At 27.7% G+C, this 18,750-nt stretch overlaps 1 protein-coding gene across 3 annotated transcripts in view; it reads right to left on the minus strand.

Annotated features, from left to right (window-relative positions):
- The window catches only part of LOC111627360 (serine/threonine-protein kinase tricorner-like), a 46,512-nt gene that overhangs the window by 11,053 nt on the left and 16,709 nt on the right, over positions 1–18,750 (minus strand). For all 3 annotated transcript variants that reach the window (XM_023370918.1, XM_023370917.1, XM_023370919.1), the window contains exons 4-5: positions 11,591–11,797; positions 1,608–1,731 (exon numbers count right to left, since the gene is read on the minus strand). In XM_023370918.1, the coding sequence (XP_023226686.1) occupies positions 1,608–1,731; positions 11,591–11,797 (331 nt within the window). The remainder of the gene's footprint in view (positions 1–1,607; positions 1,732–11,590; positions 11,798–18,750) is intronic.

An 18,750-nucleotide genomic window follows, 5' to 3' on the forward strand; every position in this document is an offset into this window, starting at 1 on the left:
TATTTATAATTGCACCATTTGAAAAATGCATGCTCAATTCTGATTGGATAATTAATTATTTTCATTTTATTTAATGTTTTCTGCCCTTTGACAAAGATCTATGATGATGTGTGCAATGAAATTTTAGTTTTTGTTTCGTTTATATGCAATTCCAATAAATATGAAAATTTGCACACTATAAAAATAGTGCATTAATCTGCAATAATTTGATGTTTAGTTCTTGTTCTTATTTGTATTTACATGAAACATTACAATTATTATTAATCAATTTAATAACTTCAACGAAAAAAAATGGAAAAACTATTTATTGTGAAAAAAAAATTTAATTAAAGACATATTTGGAATATCTATTTCAAATTTCAAACTTAAAATTTTGTCAATAGATACAGCTAGAAGTGAACTACTTACAAAAGGACAATGGCCATAGGAAATACAAGCAGACACATTAAAGACCAAAGGATACAAAAAAATTACAGGTATATTACTGGGTCAAAGGTCATTTCCATTCTCACCAACAGGAATTGTTAACAAAGTTTATAGATAGACATTAAAATGTTCTAAAATTATAAGAGGCATCAGCTCACAAAGCTTATTTTATTAACAAGTGTTGCAGAATTTTGATTAAAATTCTTGTTATTACAGACTGTCTTATTTTAAGTAAGAATTTTAGTTCTTTAGTCATTAAAATTGAAAACAAGATTCAAGCAAGTATTGTTTGTAATTAAAGAAAAAGAAAAACTATCTATTAAACGGAGTTTTAAGTTCTAAATATACAGCTAGTTTATTGTTCACAATCACACTATTCAGTAAATGATCTAATTAAAATATTAACTTACTAATAAATTTTAAATAAAAACATTTTAATAAATTCAGTAGTCGACCACCCTATAACACTGTTGATAATTCCATTTTATTTGAATTCCATGTTGTACGAGTCACTTAGATTTTACAAATACGTGAGCCATTCACAGCGCGGCACACATATTTGTAAAATCTAAGTGACTCATACAACATGGAATTCATATAAAACAGAATTATCAACAGTGTTATAGGGGGGATCGACTGTATTTGTAATGAACATAACATATCAATATTTCTGAAAAAAGGTCTAGTGCTTAATACTACTTCTAATCTGACAAATTTCTGTACTTTTTTTTTATTCCTATTATTACACTTTTAAAATAAATAAATAAATAAATAAATAAATAAATAAATAAATAAATACAAAAGTGAATGTTGACATTATACTGATAAACTGAAATTATAATAATTTATAGAAATTTGTAACAAATTAAATACATTTAACATCAAAAAGCTTCAAGGTTATTAGTATAATGTTTTCAGTTTCAAAAAAAATGCTGAATTGTTTTATTTCAACCAGTGGCAAACCCTAGCAAATCATATAGTTTTAGTTATCTTAAATGGTGAACATTTTAAGATAACTTAGTATTTTTACATATTTAATTTATAATAAAGAAATGTGTTTTTGTAAATTGTTATTTATGAAATTATATCTAGAAATATTTAATTCTTATTTCATTATTTTCAGAATTAAAAAAATAAAAAATGTTATATTATAATAAATATGATCAATATTTTTGAAGTACCTCCAGGAAGAAATTCCATTACAAGATATAAATTCATCATATCTTGAAAACTATAGTACATTTTTACAACCCACTGATGATCAGCTTCAACTAAAATATCTCTCTCTGCTCTAACATGGGCCACCTGAAAAAAATACAAGAATTTAATTTAATTCTTTTGTTGATTCAAAATTAAAGGCAATCCTTATATTCACATGATATTATTATGCAATGCATTTAACTGAGTAAGTTTGAATATCTTTTAATTGAAAAGAAAAAAAAATAGAAAGTTTAGGAAATTATACCAAGATATTTCAGAGTAACTAACAAATGAATAAATATATTGTTACCATTCTTTAGTATGAAAAATTAATGTTGTTAACATTTTTATTGATTTAAATAAATTAACTGTTTTGCTTATCATCATCAACATATTCAAAAAAAAAAAAAAAATACTAAAACTTTTCTGGGATTAATTTAAAAATCCTTAATAGTACCTTTACATTTGCCTAAGATCTTATATAGTATATTTTATAGATTTTTGTCCAATGGTGATAATTATGATTAATTATTTGAAGACATAGTCCTTTCCAAAAAAAGAAACCACTATTTATTAGCTTAGTGTTCCAGACAATACATTCTTGGTGACTGACCTTCCTTTCTAGGCTTTTTTAGGAAGGACTATGTCTTCAAATAATTAATTAATTAATCATAATTATCGCTATCGGACAAAAATCTACAAAAAATATTTTAAAGTATTGTCACCAGGGGGCAGCTTTCCTAATCTACACTTTACCAGCACTTATTTTGTTGTAGATAAAAGCCGGGACAAGAGACAACCCCAAGAAGGTATGATGAAGAAAAGAAGACATCTATATATCACTAGTTCCTGTTTTAAAAATGTCTGTATTTTTAATTGGATGTATTCTTGTGTTTTTAAAGGACTTTTTGGTGGCTTGTAGCCTAGAAAGGAAAGTCAGTTGCCAAGAATGTATTGTCTGAAACACACAGCTAATAAATAGCGGTTTCTTTTTTTGGGAAGGACTATGTCTTCAAATAATTAATCTTATATAGTAAATTATAGTATTCTTTAAATTCAAATGATCTTAACTAAACATTTACATCATATGCAAATTAATATCTGTTTTATAAATACAGTGAACCTCGGTTGATGACCTTAATCCGTTCCCGATATTTGGACTTATACCAAATTGGACGTATACCAAACCAACCTTTCCCATAAGAAGTAATGTAAAAATGATTAATCCGTTCTCGTGTAAAAAAAATGGCTGGCTTTAAACACCCCACTTTCCTGGCTAGTTCCTGCTTGATTTTTTGTGAGATCAGCGTGTATCTTTTTAGCTTTCTCGCAAATAATTGCTTCCGATACGCTGTCTCCAGCACTGTTTTTCAGTTATCCAAAGCAAAAGCAATTTCTCGACATGATCTAATGTCTTCGATCTCTGTTTAGAAATTGATTTAACCCCTTTCACAATGTTAGCACATTTAATAATGTCTTTATTTTTCGCAATTATCCATATCGTCGTTCTCGGAATACGGTAGGCAACAGTTAAAATCTCAAACACGCGTGCCACCTCAACAATCTCTTTTATCAATTCCATTGTGATTCTAGTCATTTTTTTAGTTTTCTGTTGCTTTTCATTTGCCTTTTTGCAATTCATGATTAATAAAAATAATAAAATTTTACTTACAAATTAAAATCAAAAGAAATTTAACAAAGTTATAAACCGTAGCACCACAAACGTCTAGTCTGGTGTATTACACCGATAGTGCTACTTATTTATTGACAGCGCATATAATTGAATTATGTCGTATACCAAACAAAAGTTGTATACCAAGCAAAATTTGTTTCGACCAAACAGGACGTATTCTGAATTGGACGTATTCTAAAGCAGACGTATACCGAGGTACCACTGTATAGTAATCCCAATTATCCAAGATAATAGAAACTAAGGATATCAGAGATAATAAAAAACTCAAACACAGAATGCTTTGGTAGATGGATAGCTTTGCAAATTCTTAAATACACTGACTTTGGATGGACTTACTATTTACTGCATGATTACTGCAATATGCTAATGTATACTGTATTAGTGTTTTTAAAAATAATTTTTAAGATAAAATGCACTACTTAGAATATAATAATAATGAACATGTAGGTAATGAAATCATAAAAATTTCCTAAAATTCATACAGATTTAAAGAACATTTAAGTCGGGTTGCCAAAGTGGTCGATATAACATTATTAAGGGGGGGGGTCGATTATCAAGCTTATCCATCTCACTGATTGTCAGTTACAAAAATTATTATTAACATATATACAATAAATGCAAAATTAAAAGAAATGTATTAAAATAGTAAGTACTTTGTTTTGCTATAACACAAACTGTTTGATGGGGGTCGATGTGAAGTTTTGAAAACTAGGAGAGCGATGATCAAAAAAGTTTGGCAACCATTGATTTAAGTGGTAAATAAAGCAAAATTGTCATCAAAATAATACAATTCAATTCTTCATTTGTCAAGTTTTGACAATAGTTTACTTCATTTCTTTCTCCCTTTTTATTACAATCTAGACCAGTTTCATTATCAACCTTTGTATTATTTATAAAAAAAAAAATAATTAAAATTGAAATGAAACACAAAAGATACTGTCAGCATTGAATAAATGACTTGTCTTAAGTGAAGCATTTGAATTTGACCCAAAGCTCTTGTGCCATTCAATCACCATACTAAGTGCATTTGCTCCTCAATTGCAGTCAATTTGACTAAGGAATGATATGTTTCTGTTGTGATTTTTTATTTAAATTTATTTTTCATGAAATAGTTCTTTAAATTCTCAGCTAAATTGTTGAAATTAAAAATCATTGTCAAATTCTACTGATAATTCTGTATTTTGAAGAAAATCTTTTATTGGACCAAAGAAATTTTTATGTCAAAAACATTTAAAAATGGTTTTTCTGTACTTAAGGTAATTTAAAAATTTGAGTCATATTATGATAAAAATTATGTTCAATTAGTAAATAATAACTATAATGGATCTGTACACATGCACAAATGCTTATTGAAATTTACAGCAATAATTGTCTGCCAACAATATTTATTTATCAATTATTATTTCATGCACTTCAGTCTCCATAGCATTATCTGTGGTATTAAATGCTTAATTTTAGATAGACAATTGCTTAAATTTACCACAAAAGAATGCTTTTTATCCTGTGTTAGCTTCTGCTTCTTATTAAATATAAGTCACTGTTCTAACTGATTTTGAACATTTTATATTGTTTTTGATGAATTTAACAATATTATACATTACAAATATATACAAATAATTTATTGTATTACAAATTATAAATGTATTACAAATAATACATTTTATATGGTAAATTTGAGGTAATCAACTGCTCAAATTTACCATATTTACCATGTAAAATGTAAAATTTGCCATTTACAAATATATATATATATATATATATATATATATATATATATATATATATATATATATATATATATATATATATATATATATATATATATATATATATATATATATATATATATATATATATATATATATATATATATATATATATATATATATATATATATATATATATATATATATATATATATATATATATATATATATATATATATATATATATATATATATATATATATATATATATATATATATATATATATATATATATATATATATATATATATATATATATATATATATATATATATATATATATATATATATATATATATATATATATATATATATATATATATATATATATATATATATATATATATATATATATATATATATATATATATATATATATATATATATATATATATATATATATATATATATATATATATATATATATATATATATATATATATATATATATATATATATATATATATATATATATATATATATATATATATATATATATATATATATATATATATATATATATATATATATATATATATATATATATATATATATATATATATATATATATATATATATATATATATATATATATATATATATATATATATATATATATATATATATATATATATATATATATATATATATATATATATATATATATATATATATATATATATATATATATATATATNATATATATATATATATATATATATATATATATTTGTTGGCAGACAAAAATATAATTTGACTGATACAACTGAAAGATGTTTTAAAGGACCAAATGGAGAGTAATAATTAAAAATAATTAAATTTCTTATTAAATGCGGAAGAATCATTTTAAGAATCTGAAATCATGACAAGATTTGCTCGATTTTGATTACGGAAAAATGCCCAATTTTTCCAATTCTGATTAATCATCCCATCACTAATTTTTTATCTCTCCTAAAGTAGCAGGAGTTAGACCAAAAACTTTAAGGGATGAAACTTTAGGTAAAACATATTTTTCCCCCCAGGTTTTCCTTGTTGAAATTAAAATTATGAGAAATAATAGCATAATTTTTACTATTTAAAGAAGAAATATCCATATCAGTTACAATAAATAATTGAGAAATTTATTACAAAATCTAATTGCATTGGTCAATGATTATGTTGTGTCTATGATGAGAAAATTAAGATGACGACAATCAAGGATAAGTGAAAATTAATTTCTTGAAAACAAAATATCTTACATTAGACAGAGAGCAAGAATTAAAATGTTCAGATAGAAATTATTAATAGAACAGACTTTCAAAGACTTTAATGGAGCCAATATACTTATCAGCTCTACTATGCTGGAAGATGGCAAAAGTAATGTCGAAGTACTGTAAATACAAAAACGGAATAAGCAATGTAAATTCTGCATTTTATTTTAGAATATGGAAATATGGAAATATGAAGAGCAAATAAGGAAAAAATATTTTACTCTATCACTGAAATCATCCTAACTTGTGGTTCCAAGACAGGGAACCTAAAGAAAAAAAAATTAGATAAATATGAAGTTTGAGAGGATACTATCAAAATACCAAGCTGAACAGAAATAATTTACATACAGTATATAAATTATAATGCATTTTTAAGAAACTCCATATTTGAGTAGCACATATACGTTAATAATATAAGTAATTATTCTAGAATCTGTAATTCGATTAGTGCCATGAATAAATTCATAATCAAGTCTGCTACTGATTTTAAAATCTCTATTATGAATTTAAGATATAATTTTTAATATTTATCTCGGATGCAAATATTGTATATAATATCATGAATATATAACGGTAGCAAGTAATCAAAACAAAAAAAGAATCTACTATTGTGCATCCCATTATTCCATAAATGCATTCATTTTTAACTATAATTATGCTCAGATGGATTATAATTAATTATAAACCATCTGCGCATAATTAGACAGCTATTATTTGAGAATATTTAAATAGTTTCTTTCGGTTCAAGTCGAATAACTGAATAATTATATGGTTTCAGAAACTCTCTTTCTTGAAGCTAATTTATAACAAAAACTTAAAATACTTTCCAGTATGTCAATCGGTTAAATCGAGGTAAATTTACGTAATCGTAGGCAAGGAAGAGTCTCAAAAAGGTCGATCCTGCTAATGCTAATACATTGGTACAGTGGACGTTTGTATTCCTATGATTTGAAACGCTGTAAGAAGACAGGGTTTGAATGATTGAATAAGGGTAAAATTAAAAGGAAATAAGTAGTTATTTAGGTTATACGTAAGATTTAATGCTTTAAAGATTTTAAAGAAAACTTTTCTTTGACAGCAACAAGTTTTATATGTATTTAGCTTACAATTTGTATTACTGTATTTTTAGATTAATTTTAGATATATAANTTAACATATCCCAAAATGTGTATTTCAGCTATCATTGCTTAGTGCTTAGCCTTCTTCAGTTGGATGTAGGTCTAAAATACAGAAAAATGAAAATATTTTCCTGTATTTCAGACCTATTAATAAATAAAATGGTCTAAATTGTATATACTATGGTAACCTAGTATAATTAATAGAGTCTCATACATATGATAAGCCTGTAAATTTAAATATGTATGAGATATGATAATATATATATACATACACACACACACACACATACATACATACAATCAGGCAAGAAGTGGTTTAATTATAAGAAATAAAAATGAATATCATAAATTTGACAAAAATAAAAGAAATACAAGTCTTTGGTTATTAGTTCTTTGATTCAATATATGTCAGAAATGACAATGGAAGAGATGGTCAACAAGGTTATAAGAATAGAACTAACAGAATAAAAGTAAAAATTCCAAGAAAAATATTAAATGACATTAAGACAGACCTTAAATATGAAACCAGAATAGTTAAGAAAAGTGGTAAAAAATAATATTTAGATTTAATTAGTTTGTAAAGTTGAACATGTTAGTAAAAAGTAGATCATAAAATACAAATTCCACTCAATGTGCAAGCTCAATACTGATGACATTTCATACAAAACTAACAAAATTCATGAAGGAAAGAGTTAATTTATGAAAATACTAGCTGTTACCTGTGGCTTTGCCCGCGAGGATTTTGCAAGCAAACCCTATTATATTCAGTATTTCAACAACCATAGTAATTGTTATATAATACCTATCGCTGAGAATGATGAGAATTCCCGAGAATCAAACAAACTATTTTCAATTTGATCAATTTTCTGGAACGTTTACAATCGTTCTATAATCGAACCAATATGCAATAACAAAATTCAAATTTAAAACAGTTCGAACATTTTTAAAATCGAAATAGATAAAAATATTTATAACAATGTCTGAAATGTTATCAATTTAATACACCTAAGTACTCAATGAAGACTAAACGTAATTAAAAACAAAAATATTGCATCTAAAATAGTACAGTAGATGCCGTTCTTCTGGTTAATCCTTAATTCTCTCCCTCTCCTCCCACAGGGGAATTTCGAAAAATCCTTTCTTAGTGTGCATTCCCATGGCATACCCTACTAAAGCGCAGATAAAAACAAAATATTGCATTAAAATAATACAGTAGAAGCTGTTCTTCCGATTAATCCTTAATCCTCTCCCCTCCTCCTAGGAATTTCGAAAAATCCCTTCTTAGTGCGCGTTTTCATGACGTACCCTAACTGTGTACCAAATTTCACCTCTTTAGGTTCAGCGGTTTGCTCTGGACAATGATGAATCAGTCATTCAGTCAGGACAAGTAATTTTATATATTTAGATGAAGAATATGGCACCTGGTGATATCGATGTTCCTAAATCTACTGAAGTGTTAAATTGTGAATTAAAAGGTGAAATGATATAAATAACTGTCCACATGAAGCAATTTAAGAAAAATATTTTGAATAAGACTGCACTGGCAACATTTACAACTTCGATTTTAGAAACAATCATTTTGTTAAAAACAAATCAATCGAAATGTCTAATGAAAGTTAGAATAATAGTGACATCATTCTTGTTTAACTCGTTCAACTTTACGAATATACCCTTAGATAGCTTTTTGGTAGAAAAGCTTAAGCAATAATAGCAAGAGAATTATTGCAGACATTGCTTACAATGCTAGTACATTTAGATTATTCATTAAAATTCATTATTAGCCAATGATAAATCAATGAAGTGTGTAATAATTAAAAATTAATGAATATTTCAAAATTTTCATTCAATTTTCTTATAATTATACCAAAGAATGATAAAAGTAAAATATATATTTCTTAATCTATAATAAGCAATAAATTATGAAGATGGAAATAACTATTCTGAAAGTTAACATAGTAATTGCTGTACTGATTTCATATCTTCTTAAAATCTAAAATGATTTTATTTAATTATATTGAAAATTTAGTCTTAAAAATGAAATAATTTACATCTGAAATCATAATCTGATCAGAATATATATCAAAAATCTGTTAAATATCATAAAATAAAATTTTAAAAACAAGTGGAAACAGTTATTACAATTATTCATTCATATGATGAATGATATAGCAAAACATATTCTACGTCATTATTTTTAAATATATCTATAATGTCATTATTACTTAATGAGATTACTAACAATTTACTCATGAAGCAAAATAAACTTTTTCAAATTTGCTTTATACACAATATATTATTTATTTTTAAAAATACAAACAATTCTGCATAAGGACAGAATATTTATTTGATTTTAAATATAACTGTTCATATGATGAAACAAAATATCAATGCGCCAATGTGGACAGCTCAAAACCAGATTAACTTTAATATTTTATTTTACAAATGCATTTCGGATAAAAATAATTATGCTGACTTTATTCAGCTATAAAATCAAAGTTAAAACTGTGAAATACACAAATAATATAAGATACTTTCATTTCTTATTTACTATATATATATAACAAGAACAACCTTCTTGCTTGCATTTAAGACAGATCACATACATTAGGAGTGACCTGCTAGATGCAAAGCAAATGATTAATTGGAATTAAGTTCCACAAAGCACCATTGCAAATTGCTTTACAAAAGCAGATTTCAATCAATAATTTGTTGATACTTCAAATAAATTGAAATTTCTATCAGAATCTGCAAAAAAATAAAAAATAGATAGACAAATGAGTGATAAGAAAAATATCATTTGAAGAGTTTTTCAATGTTGACAATGACCTAGCTTTCTGACACTTGTCTGAAGACATAATCATTGTTAAATAATAAATCAAATACAAAAAATGAGAAATAAAGCTGGGAAAGAAATAAATCCTGTCAAAGTAAAATATTCTACTCCCCCTGCATATTTTCTTATGTGTAGGCCAGATAAGATCTTGAGCTTTTAAGGAACTTTCTAGAAATTAAATCACTCATAAAACAAGATGTTTTCAAGGCAGTTTGTTGACTGCATCAAAAGCAATGTTGAGCAAGAAGCAATGAATTGTTAACTACAAACTGATGTAAGAGATTTTCACTAATAATGCCAATATTGTTATTTTGTATATGTATGTATATATGTATCAACAGGTATAACTCGCCTTACGTCGGTAATTGGTTCCACGAGAGGCAACTTAAGTCGAATTTACTTGTCACTAGGCTAAACCACAAATAACCATTCCCAGTTCTGTATTTTATTTATAAATGCATTTTTAATAATATATGATTAATAAGAATTTATTTTAAGCTTACAAACAAATAAATTTTAGTTTTTAATATAGTACAGAAAAAAAGTAATCTAAATTTACGAATACATGTATGGTACGTATACACTACATACTTGTAAATATACATATTTACAATTTGGTGAAGTTTACAGTACATTGCAGACTCTTTATTTGTGAATGTGGTTTGCTCTAAGACATTATAAAATAAGAGGATTTTGTAAGGTTAAATAACAAATACAGTTATTAAAATTATTTTGTGATAGTAAAAAAAAAAAACTAATTTATGTTAATTTTTACCAATAACGAGTGGCGCTGGCAACAACGCCAAACAGTAGATATTGGAACTACTGTAAAAAATGCCAATATTGAGCTCTTTAAGACTGCTAAATAAGATGACAACACAGAGTCACAGATGTTTTCATATTTCGTTCTCTATGATTTATGATGATTATATCAACATTTACTGTAAATGTATGTATTTTAATATGATTTTATGTGCTTTTAACACTTTTCTAGTGATATTACGATTTCAACATTTGTGGCGGACAGACATAAAGTTGAATAAAATGACAAACTTGATTTTTATTTTTCATATATTGTTTTGACAAACGACATAACTCAAGGCATACCTGTATGTATCTAATAAATACATTATATTTTATTATTTAAGCTAACTATATTGTTTATATTGTGATATTTACAATCTCATTAAAATAATGGTAGTTTCCATTACTAAAAAATTTTTTCTGTCCCTTCCACTTTGACTTAGTGTGTGTCTATAATAAAAATTTTAATTACAATTATCAAAACTTATTTAATAAATTACCTGCTCTTTCTCTAGCATATCTGCTTTATGTAAAATTTTCATTGCATAAACATGGCCTGTATCTTTTTTCTGCACAAGACGAACCTCTCCAAAAGCACCTCGTCCTATCACTTTTAATGGTTCAAAATCGTCCACTCCTAATCTTGATCTTTTTAATCTCAGGAATTCTGTCTCTTTAACAGCATGCTGTTGCCTTTTTTCTTGTTTCTATAAATATTTTTTAAAGTATATATTAATGACTGTTAAATTATTGTATACCAAATTCAGTAAAGAAACAAGTATATTTTGGTAAAAATAGACACTAAATATTATATTTAATAACTATACTGTATCACATCTTATGCTCAGTAAGGTATTTGAATTTACTGTACATGACTGAAATGTGCACGTGTAGTTTTGTCTTTGCAATGATTTTTGGGTCTGTTCTCAAAACAGAATATGCAAATTCAAAAGTTACTACATCACAAAAGGATATATACCATCACATATTAATTCTACATCATCTATTCACAAATTTGAATGTGAAAATAAATATTTTAAGTTTTGGAAAAAATGTTCAAATAGTAGTAGCAGAAGCTCCACAAAATCTGTTTAAAAACTCCCTAAAGATAAATATTTACTAAAGACTGAAAGCAGATTGGTATATTGTTATTAAATTTGAAAAGAAATTGGATAAGTCTCTTTGATCTTCTAATAAAAATGCATTATTAAGTATACAAAAAAAATATATTGCAAAATTAAAACCTAAGACCTATATTTAATAAAGTTACATTTTAATACATGAGAAATTAAAAAATAAACTAATACATGAAATAGTTAAAACACGATATACATATACTAGTACTTATTTATATAAGAAAAAAAATAACTATAAGAGACAACACAATTGTTAACACAGATATACGTAAATACATACAAAGTGTGATCAAACACTTTAGGGAATTGGACCACAGAGGGCATTAGAATCAATATTATAATCTTTGCCATGGTGGAAAGCACTGTCAACTTCCTACTGCTTAAGATTCATAACAATTTGTCTATTAACATTTGAATAATAATTGCTTAATGGTGTGATTTTTGTGATTTTAGATTTTAAAATGTATAACATTAAGGAGCAAAGAACCTGCATTAAATTTTGTTAGAAACTTTGAAAAAGTGACGCAGAAACCTTTAAAATGCTGCAAACAGTCTTTGGGGATGTTACTGTGTCTTATTCAAAGGTATATGTATGGTACAGGAGATTTAAAAATGGCTGAACATCGATCAAATATAATCAGGAAGACCTTCAAACATCAACTACAGACAAAAGTAAAGACATTGCTGGCTGATTAGAAGTTAATTGAATCACTAATGAGAACTAGCAGAGAACTTGAACATCTCATTTGGTTCATGTCAATTAATGTTTCATGAATTGGGATAATAGAGATAGCATCAAAATTTGTTCTACACAACTTAATGACTGATAAAAAAAACAATCAGAAACAAATCACAGAAGAACTCCTTGAAAGAGTCAAAACAGATAGAAACTGAGATACAACATGGGTTTACTGTTATGATTCAGAAATGAAGTTGCAGTTGAATCAGTGGAGGAAGAAAGATGAAGTATGCCCAAAGGAAGCTTGCACAAGCTATTCAAATCTTATAATAATGTTCCTCATTTTCTTTAATTATCAAGGCTTTGTACACCATGAATTGATCCCTACAATATAGCAGTTAATGTGATGTTTTATTGTGGTATGTTTCACATTTACATGAAGCAGTTTGGTTGAAGAGGCCAGATTTGTGGAGAAACAATACATGATTTCTTCACCACAATAATGCCAACCACACACTTCAAGGATTTCAGGTGCATAATTCTCTCTTCTGGTGATTCCACTAATGCCATATTCATCTGCCCTCTCATTGGCTGATTCTCTTTCTTCTCACCTTAAGTAGGCACTAAAGGAATGACATCTTGAGACACAAAATGAAATAGAAAGAGCTTCAGTGAACTCCTGCATCTGTGTATCACACTGCACCTTCTAAGATTGGAAAAAACAATTTGAGTGTTAAATAATGGTTGAAGAGTCATATCTTGAAGATGATAAAGCATTTTAAAATTCAATTAAGCATGATTTATACCAAAATTCTCCAAACATTTTGATTAATCTTGTATACACACAATAAGAAATTGAAATTGTTAATAGTAGATTGCTACAACTCTACAAATAAAAAAAAACTCTGTTTACACTTACAACATTTTTTTTATCTGAATTACAATTTTAAGCATTGGGTAATTTTAAAATTTATAAATGATAATTCTATTAATTTTATTTGAATTTTGGCAGGGGCTATTTCAAAATCAACTTACAATTGGCTGGTAAAAATAAACCAGCTGCCATAGCAATATGCCACACTATGTATAGAATTAGTAAAGATATCTTTGAACACTAACTTATTGTTCAATTTTTTCATTTGTGTACAAGTAGCTAATGAATAAATATAACATTATCATTACTACTTCCACCATCTATGAAGTTAATAGTATAATATGCTCTCTTCAAACAGAACACAGTCCCACCAAAATTTCATTACAAGTAATACCCCGAACTTACACAATAGGTGGGACCGAGTGATAACCGCGTAAGTTGAATTCGCATAAGCCTGGGTGTAATTTCGCATATAAATACATACAAATTAATTTTAATTGGGGCCAGAGACTAAAGAAAACAATAATTTAGAAAAAAATGTTTAATAAAATCTTAGATAATATATATGTATGGCAAATTATATTATTACACAATTTTTCACATTTACTTGATTATCACACCATAATTTTAACATTGTTTCCATCTCAGGGATAATACTGTGACGTTTATGAATGATGCTTGAATTTAAAGATTGAGCATTTTTTACAGCTTTGAAAATTTTTTCTTTATCTTTTATAATTGTTCTATCCATCGATTCCAGTAGATCAAACTTCTTTGCCAATTTACAAATTTTCATTTTTGTATTGAAGTCTTTAACGATGTTAACTTTACATTCCAAAGATAAAGTTTTTCTTTTCTTGTTTGATGCAGAAGAATCTGTTCTACTTCGTTTAGATGACATAGTAGTCTCTCAAGTCTCTGTAGATATAACAAACACAGAAATAAGAAATAAATAACACAGAATAAATTGTAGCTGTATGTCGATTCCATGCGACATGTCCGAACATGTAAGCCGAACAACAGTGTGGGGGGAGTGAGTAATCAAGAGTTGCATGGCACTCAAACAAAAGACAAATCAAGAGATTTGAAAATTGCATAACTCCAGGTTCACATAAGTCGGGGTAGCGTAAGTCGAGGTATTACTGTACTGAATTTGTCATATCCATGGTGTTAATGTTATGAGTGACAGTTTTGTAAGAGATTGGTGCAGAAATTCAAGAAAGCATGCAAATCTGCTCCCATATCCCTGAATATCTCACACCAATCCCTTTATAGTGGAAAACAAAGATGACATTATTGTAACTGATGAACTCATTGAAAAAATTGGACCAAGTCATACATAAAAAACATCATTTCACAATTTCAAAACTTTCTGATGAATTTCCTCAAATTCAAGGACAATTCCAGTTTGTATTGTTGTTGATATTAGTTTACCACTAGTTCTATGCCCAGTGGATACAAAAGTAATTGATTGATGTTTACAAAACTTAAAGTTTAGACTCAGGCTTGATGTTTCTGTGTTACTGGGAACAAGAGGATAAATTTCTTGGCAGGACTAATGACTAAGGATAAGGTATGTGTTCAATTCTTGAATACAGAGATGAAGGAACATTCAAAACAGTAGGTATGCACATACTCCAAACAAGCCCAAACACTTCAAATAAACAACAAAGGCCATACTCTTCTGAAACTGCAAAAGAAAATTTGTTGACAGAAATTAATGGCAGCATGAACACAATAATATAAGAGATTGATTGTGAAACATTTGCTTTGAAGGTCAATCCAAAACAAAAGACACAGAATGCTCCTCAAAAGTGTTGTTCTCCTCCACAACTCCTCAGCCTCTCACTGCTGTTTGCACAAAACTTTACTTAAGCTGCTTAACCAGGAATGCCACGTAATTAGCATCATGTCAAAAAAATGAAGGCATGGCTAGCTATCCAGCAATTTGAAACCAAAGAAGAGCTCATGGATGGAGTCAACAACTGGCTGGGTAACCTGGTGGCACTATTCTTTGACAAGAAATTGCATAAGCTGGTACCATGGTACAAGTGCCTGATTTTGAGTGATATCTACATTAATTTTTTCAAATGCAGTTATGTATTAAGTTCTATACATAATATATTTTTTTCTCCTTTTTCCAGCTTGTTGGAGGTTGATTTTGAAATAATCCTCATATTTCCTAATGGATCCCTTTATTTCAAATTTAATTTACTGCTTCTCTGAAACAGTACATCAATTATTGCATTCAGCCACAAAGAAGTTAATCAGATTCTGCACTGTTTTAAGTTCATTATCAAAATTATCAAATACTTCAAATTTAGAAATATCAAATAAAAAATAAAAAATTGGCTTGTTTTCATTTGAATGACCCTAGTGTGTATCAGTAAGTTATTTTTATTGCATCTTAAAAATAATCACCACAGCTGTTAAGGCATTTATCCCACTATGACATAAGATGGTCAATTTCTCACGAGTACCTGTGGTAGAACATGGAATTGCTGCTGGAATATGCAGAAAAAGCATCTTGCATGCACCGTTTCATCCAAGTATAATCTGGTATCCTGCAAATGCTTCTTGAGTTCTCTGAAAATGTGGAAGTCACAGGGTGAGATGTCTGGACTGTATGCCAGATGCTAGAATGTTTTCCATTTGAATTTGGCATGACAATCCTTGACAATATTCATAGTTTTGGAGCACATATTATCATTGAGAAAAATCATGCCAACAATGCAATCAAGTGAAAAAGCCCAGGCTGTTTTCACTTGATTGCTCTGAGATTTCAGCTTCCACATTTCAGGCAGCTTGCATGGTGAGAAAGTCTGTAAACAGTGAGTCCATATGGTTGATAAAAAAGGTTGGCTTGTCATGTACACAGTTGTCAGCATTACCTTTGACTTCTTTGGCACTGGAGATGACTTGTGCTTAAATTGGATGCTCTGTCTTTTGCTTTCCAGTTGGTAATAAAATCACCACATTTCATCTTTACATTTCATCATAATGGTTCTGTCCAGAAAACTATACCCTTCTTTTTCATATCAAAGAAAAGGTTCCAAGGAAAGGCTCATGCAAGTGTCTTTCTGCACAGCATCCAAATTGTTGGTATCCACTGTATGCAAATTTTCTGGTAGTGCAAGCAATCTCATAAAATGGTATATACACTTCCAACACAGAGTACAACTTTTTCATCAATTGTTTCCAATGTTAATATGCTATCTACCCAAATGAGTTTGTCCACTTCCACTATGGAAACATAAGTAATCACACACATTGCTTGGCCTGACCTCAGATCATCATGCAAGAATGAATGTCCCTATCATAACTGCTTACTCCATTCTTTAACATGTACAGAAACTGCATATTTTTGTCACATGTTATTTACAGTATATGATGATGAATTTCTGTACTCCCAACACCTGCAGTTAAAATAAATTAATTAACTGCTCACTGCTCATTTTTAGCCCCTTCCATGATTGCTATTTGATGAAAAACTATCACAATATCCTGATAGAAGGTAAATTGTCACTCTTGGCATGTGAACTCAGTGCCACCTGTCTCTGCATAATCACACTACAGTGCAACTACCTATGTTTTCTGCCAAAAATGTCACAATTTAAAAATTCCATCATTTCCTATTACCTTTGGCTTGTAGTAGTAGTAGTGTCACTATTTCATAAGAATTTTGAGATAAATTTTAATTTTAGGAAAAATCTAACAGGAAAAAAAACCAATTCAAAGAAGAATTTTGAAATTGCAATTCTTGCAAATTGGCAAAGTCACTGTCACCAACAGTAACTTTGCCAGTTTGATAAATGCCAGGAATTGTCAGAGGTAATAATTTTTTTTTATTTTTATGGGTGCTAGCTGAAATACCTAGGATCTAGCTCATTCTGATCACTGAAATTATTTGGAATTTTTACTTTGTTTCTACTTTTAAAATATTATTTAATAATTTACATTTCATTTGTACATGCTTTAAATAAAGGTGATTCCTGCAATGTGCAGTTAAAATAAAGGTATATGTTTATGATTTTGTGTTTAACTCCAGTTTCAATTAGTTTGGATTTTGTTTGTGAAATGAAAAAGTAATGTTACCCTGTCTAAGCAAAGGAGAACATTACACATTCAAGTTAAGGCTTTTGTTTTAAATATTTATAATTATTTTAGAAGATAAAAACATTACTCTGAAATGAAGTTTATCATCAAAACTATTCTCATAAATTTCAAAAGTTACTGATATATCTCTATACATAAGTACAGTTAAATCTAGTTGTAAATCGAAAATTTATTATTATTATAAAAACATTAAAACTCTTGTTGTTATTATATTTGATATTTCATTGAAAAATGAAGCAAAATGTTAAATAGTAGCTTGAAAAGTCATATGTCCAGAGAGAATGGTTGATGTTCAAAGTTGACCTTGAAATCTTTTGTCTTTAATTAGAAGAACTGTAAAGCTTAGTTCACACTGAGTGCGATTCGCTGGCAAAAGCGAAAAACAGAGCGAATAACCGGTCAAACCTGACTCATTTGATGGATTATTTGCTCTGCTTTTCGCTTTTGCCAGCGAATCGCTCTCACTGTGAACTAAGCTTTAAGCAACTTCTGTTACATCTAAGAAACAGTAAGCCCTATATTACAGTGAAATTTAACTGAATTTCTGCAAAGCCTCTCATATTGCAATCAAAAGTAAGTAAAAATACAAGGCCACCAAATGAACTCATGTTTAGAGTAAATTTTCAGTCATCAGCACCAAAGTTTTAGGCATCCTGACAACTAGAATTTCAATACCCTTGGTTACATCAAGAAGTGTTGTATTCAATAGACAGAAAAGCAGCATCAAAAGAAACCAAGATGGACAATATTTCTACAAGAAAAACAATAGATATTTCAAGAGACTGAATAATTTCAAGTACTGGTATTTCATATATATATATATATATATATATATATAGGGGTTAAAAAATGGAT

This window comes from Centruroides sculpturatus, unplaced genomic scaffold (genome assembly GCF_000671375.1).
Source record: "Centruroides sculpturatus isolate CEXI.00-Female unplaced genomic scaffold, Cexi_2.0 scaffold437, whole genome shotgun sequence".
Taxonomy (NCBI): Eukaryota; Metazoa; Arthropoda; class Arachnida; order Scorpiones; family Buthidae; genus Centruroides; species Centruroides sculpturatus.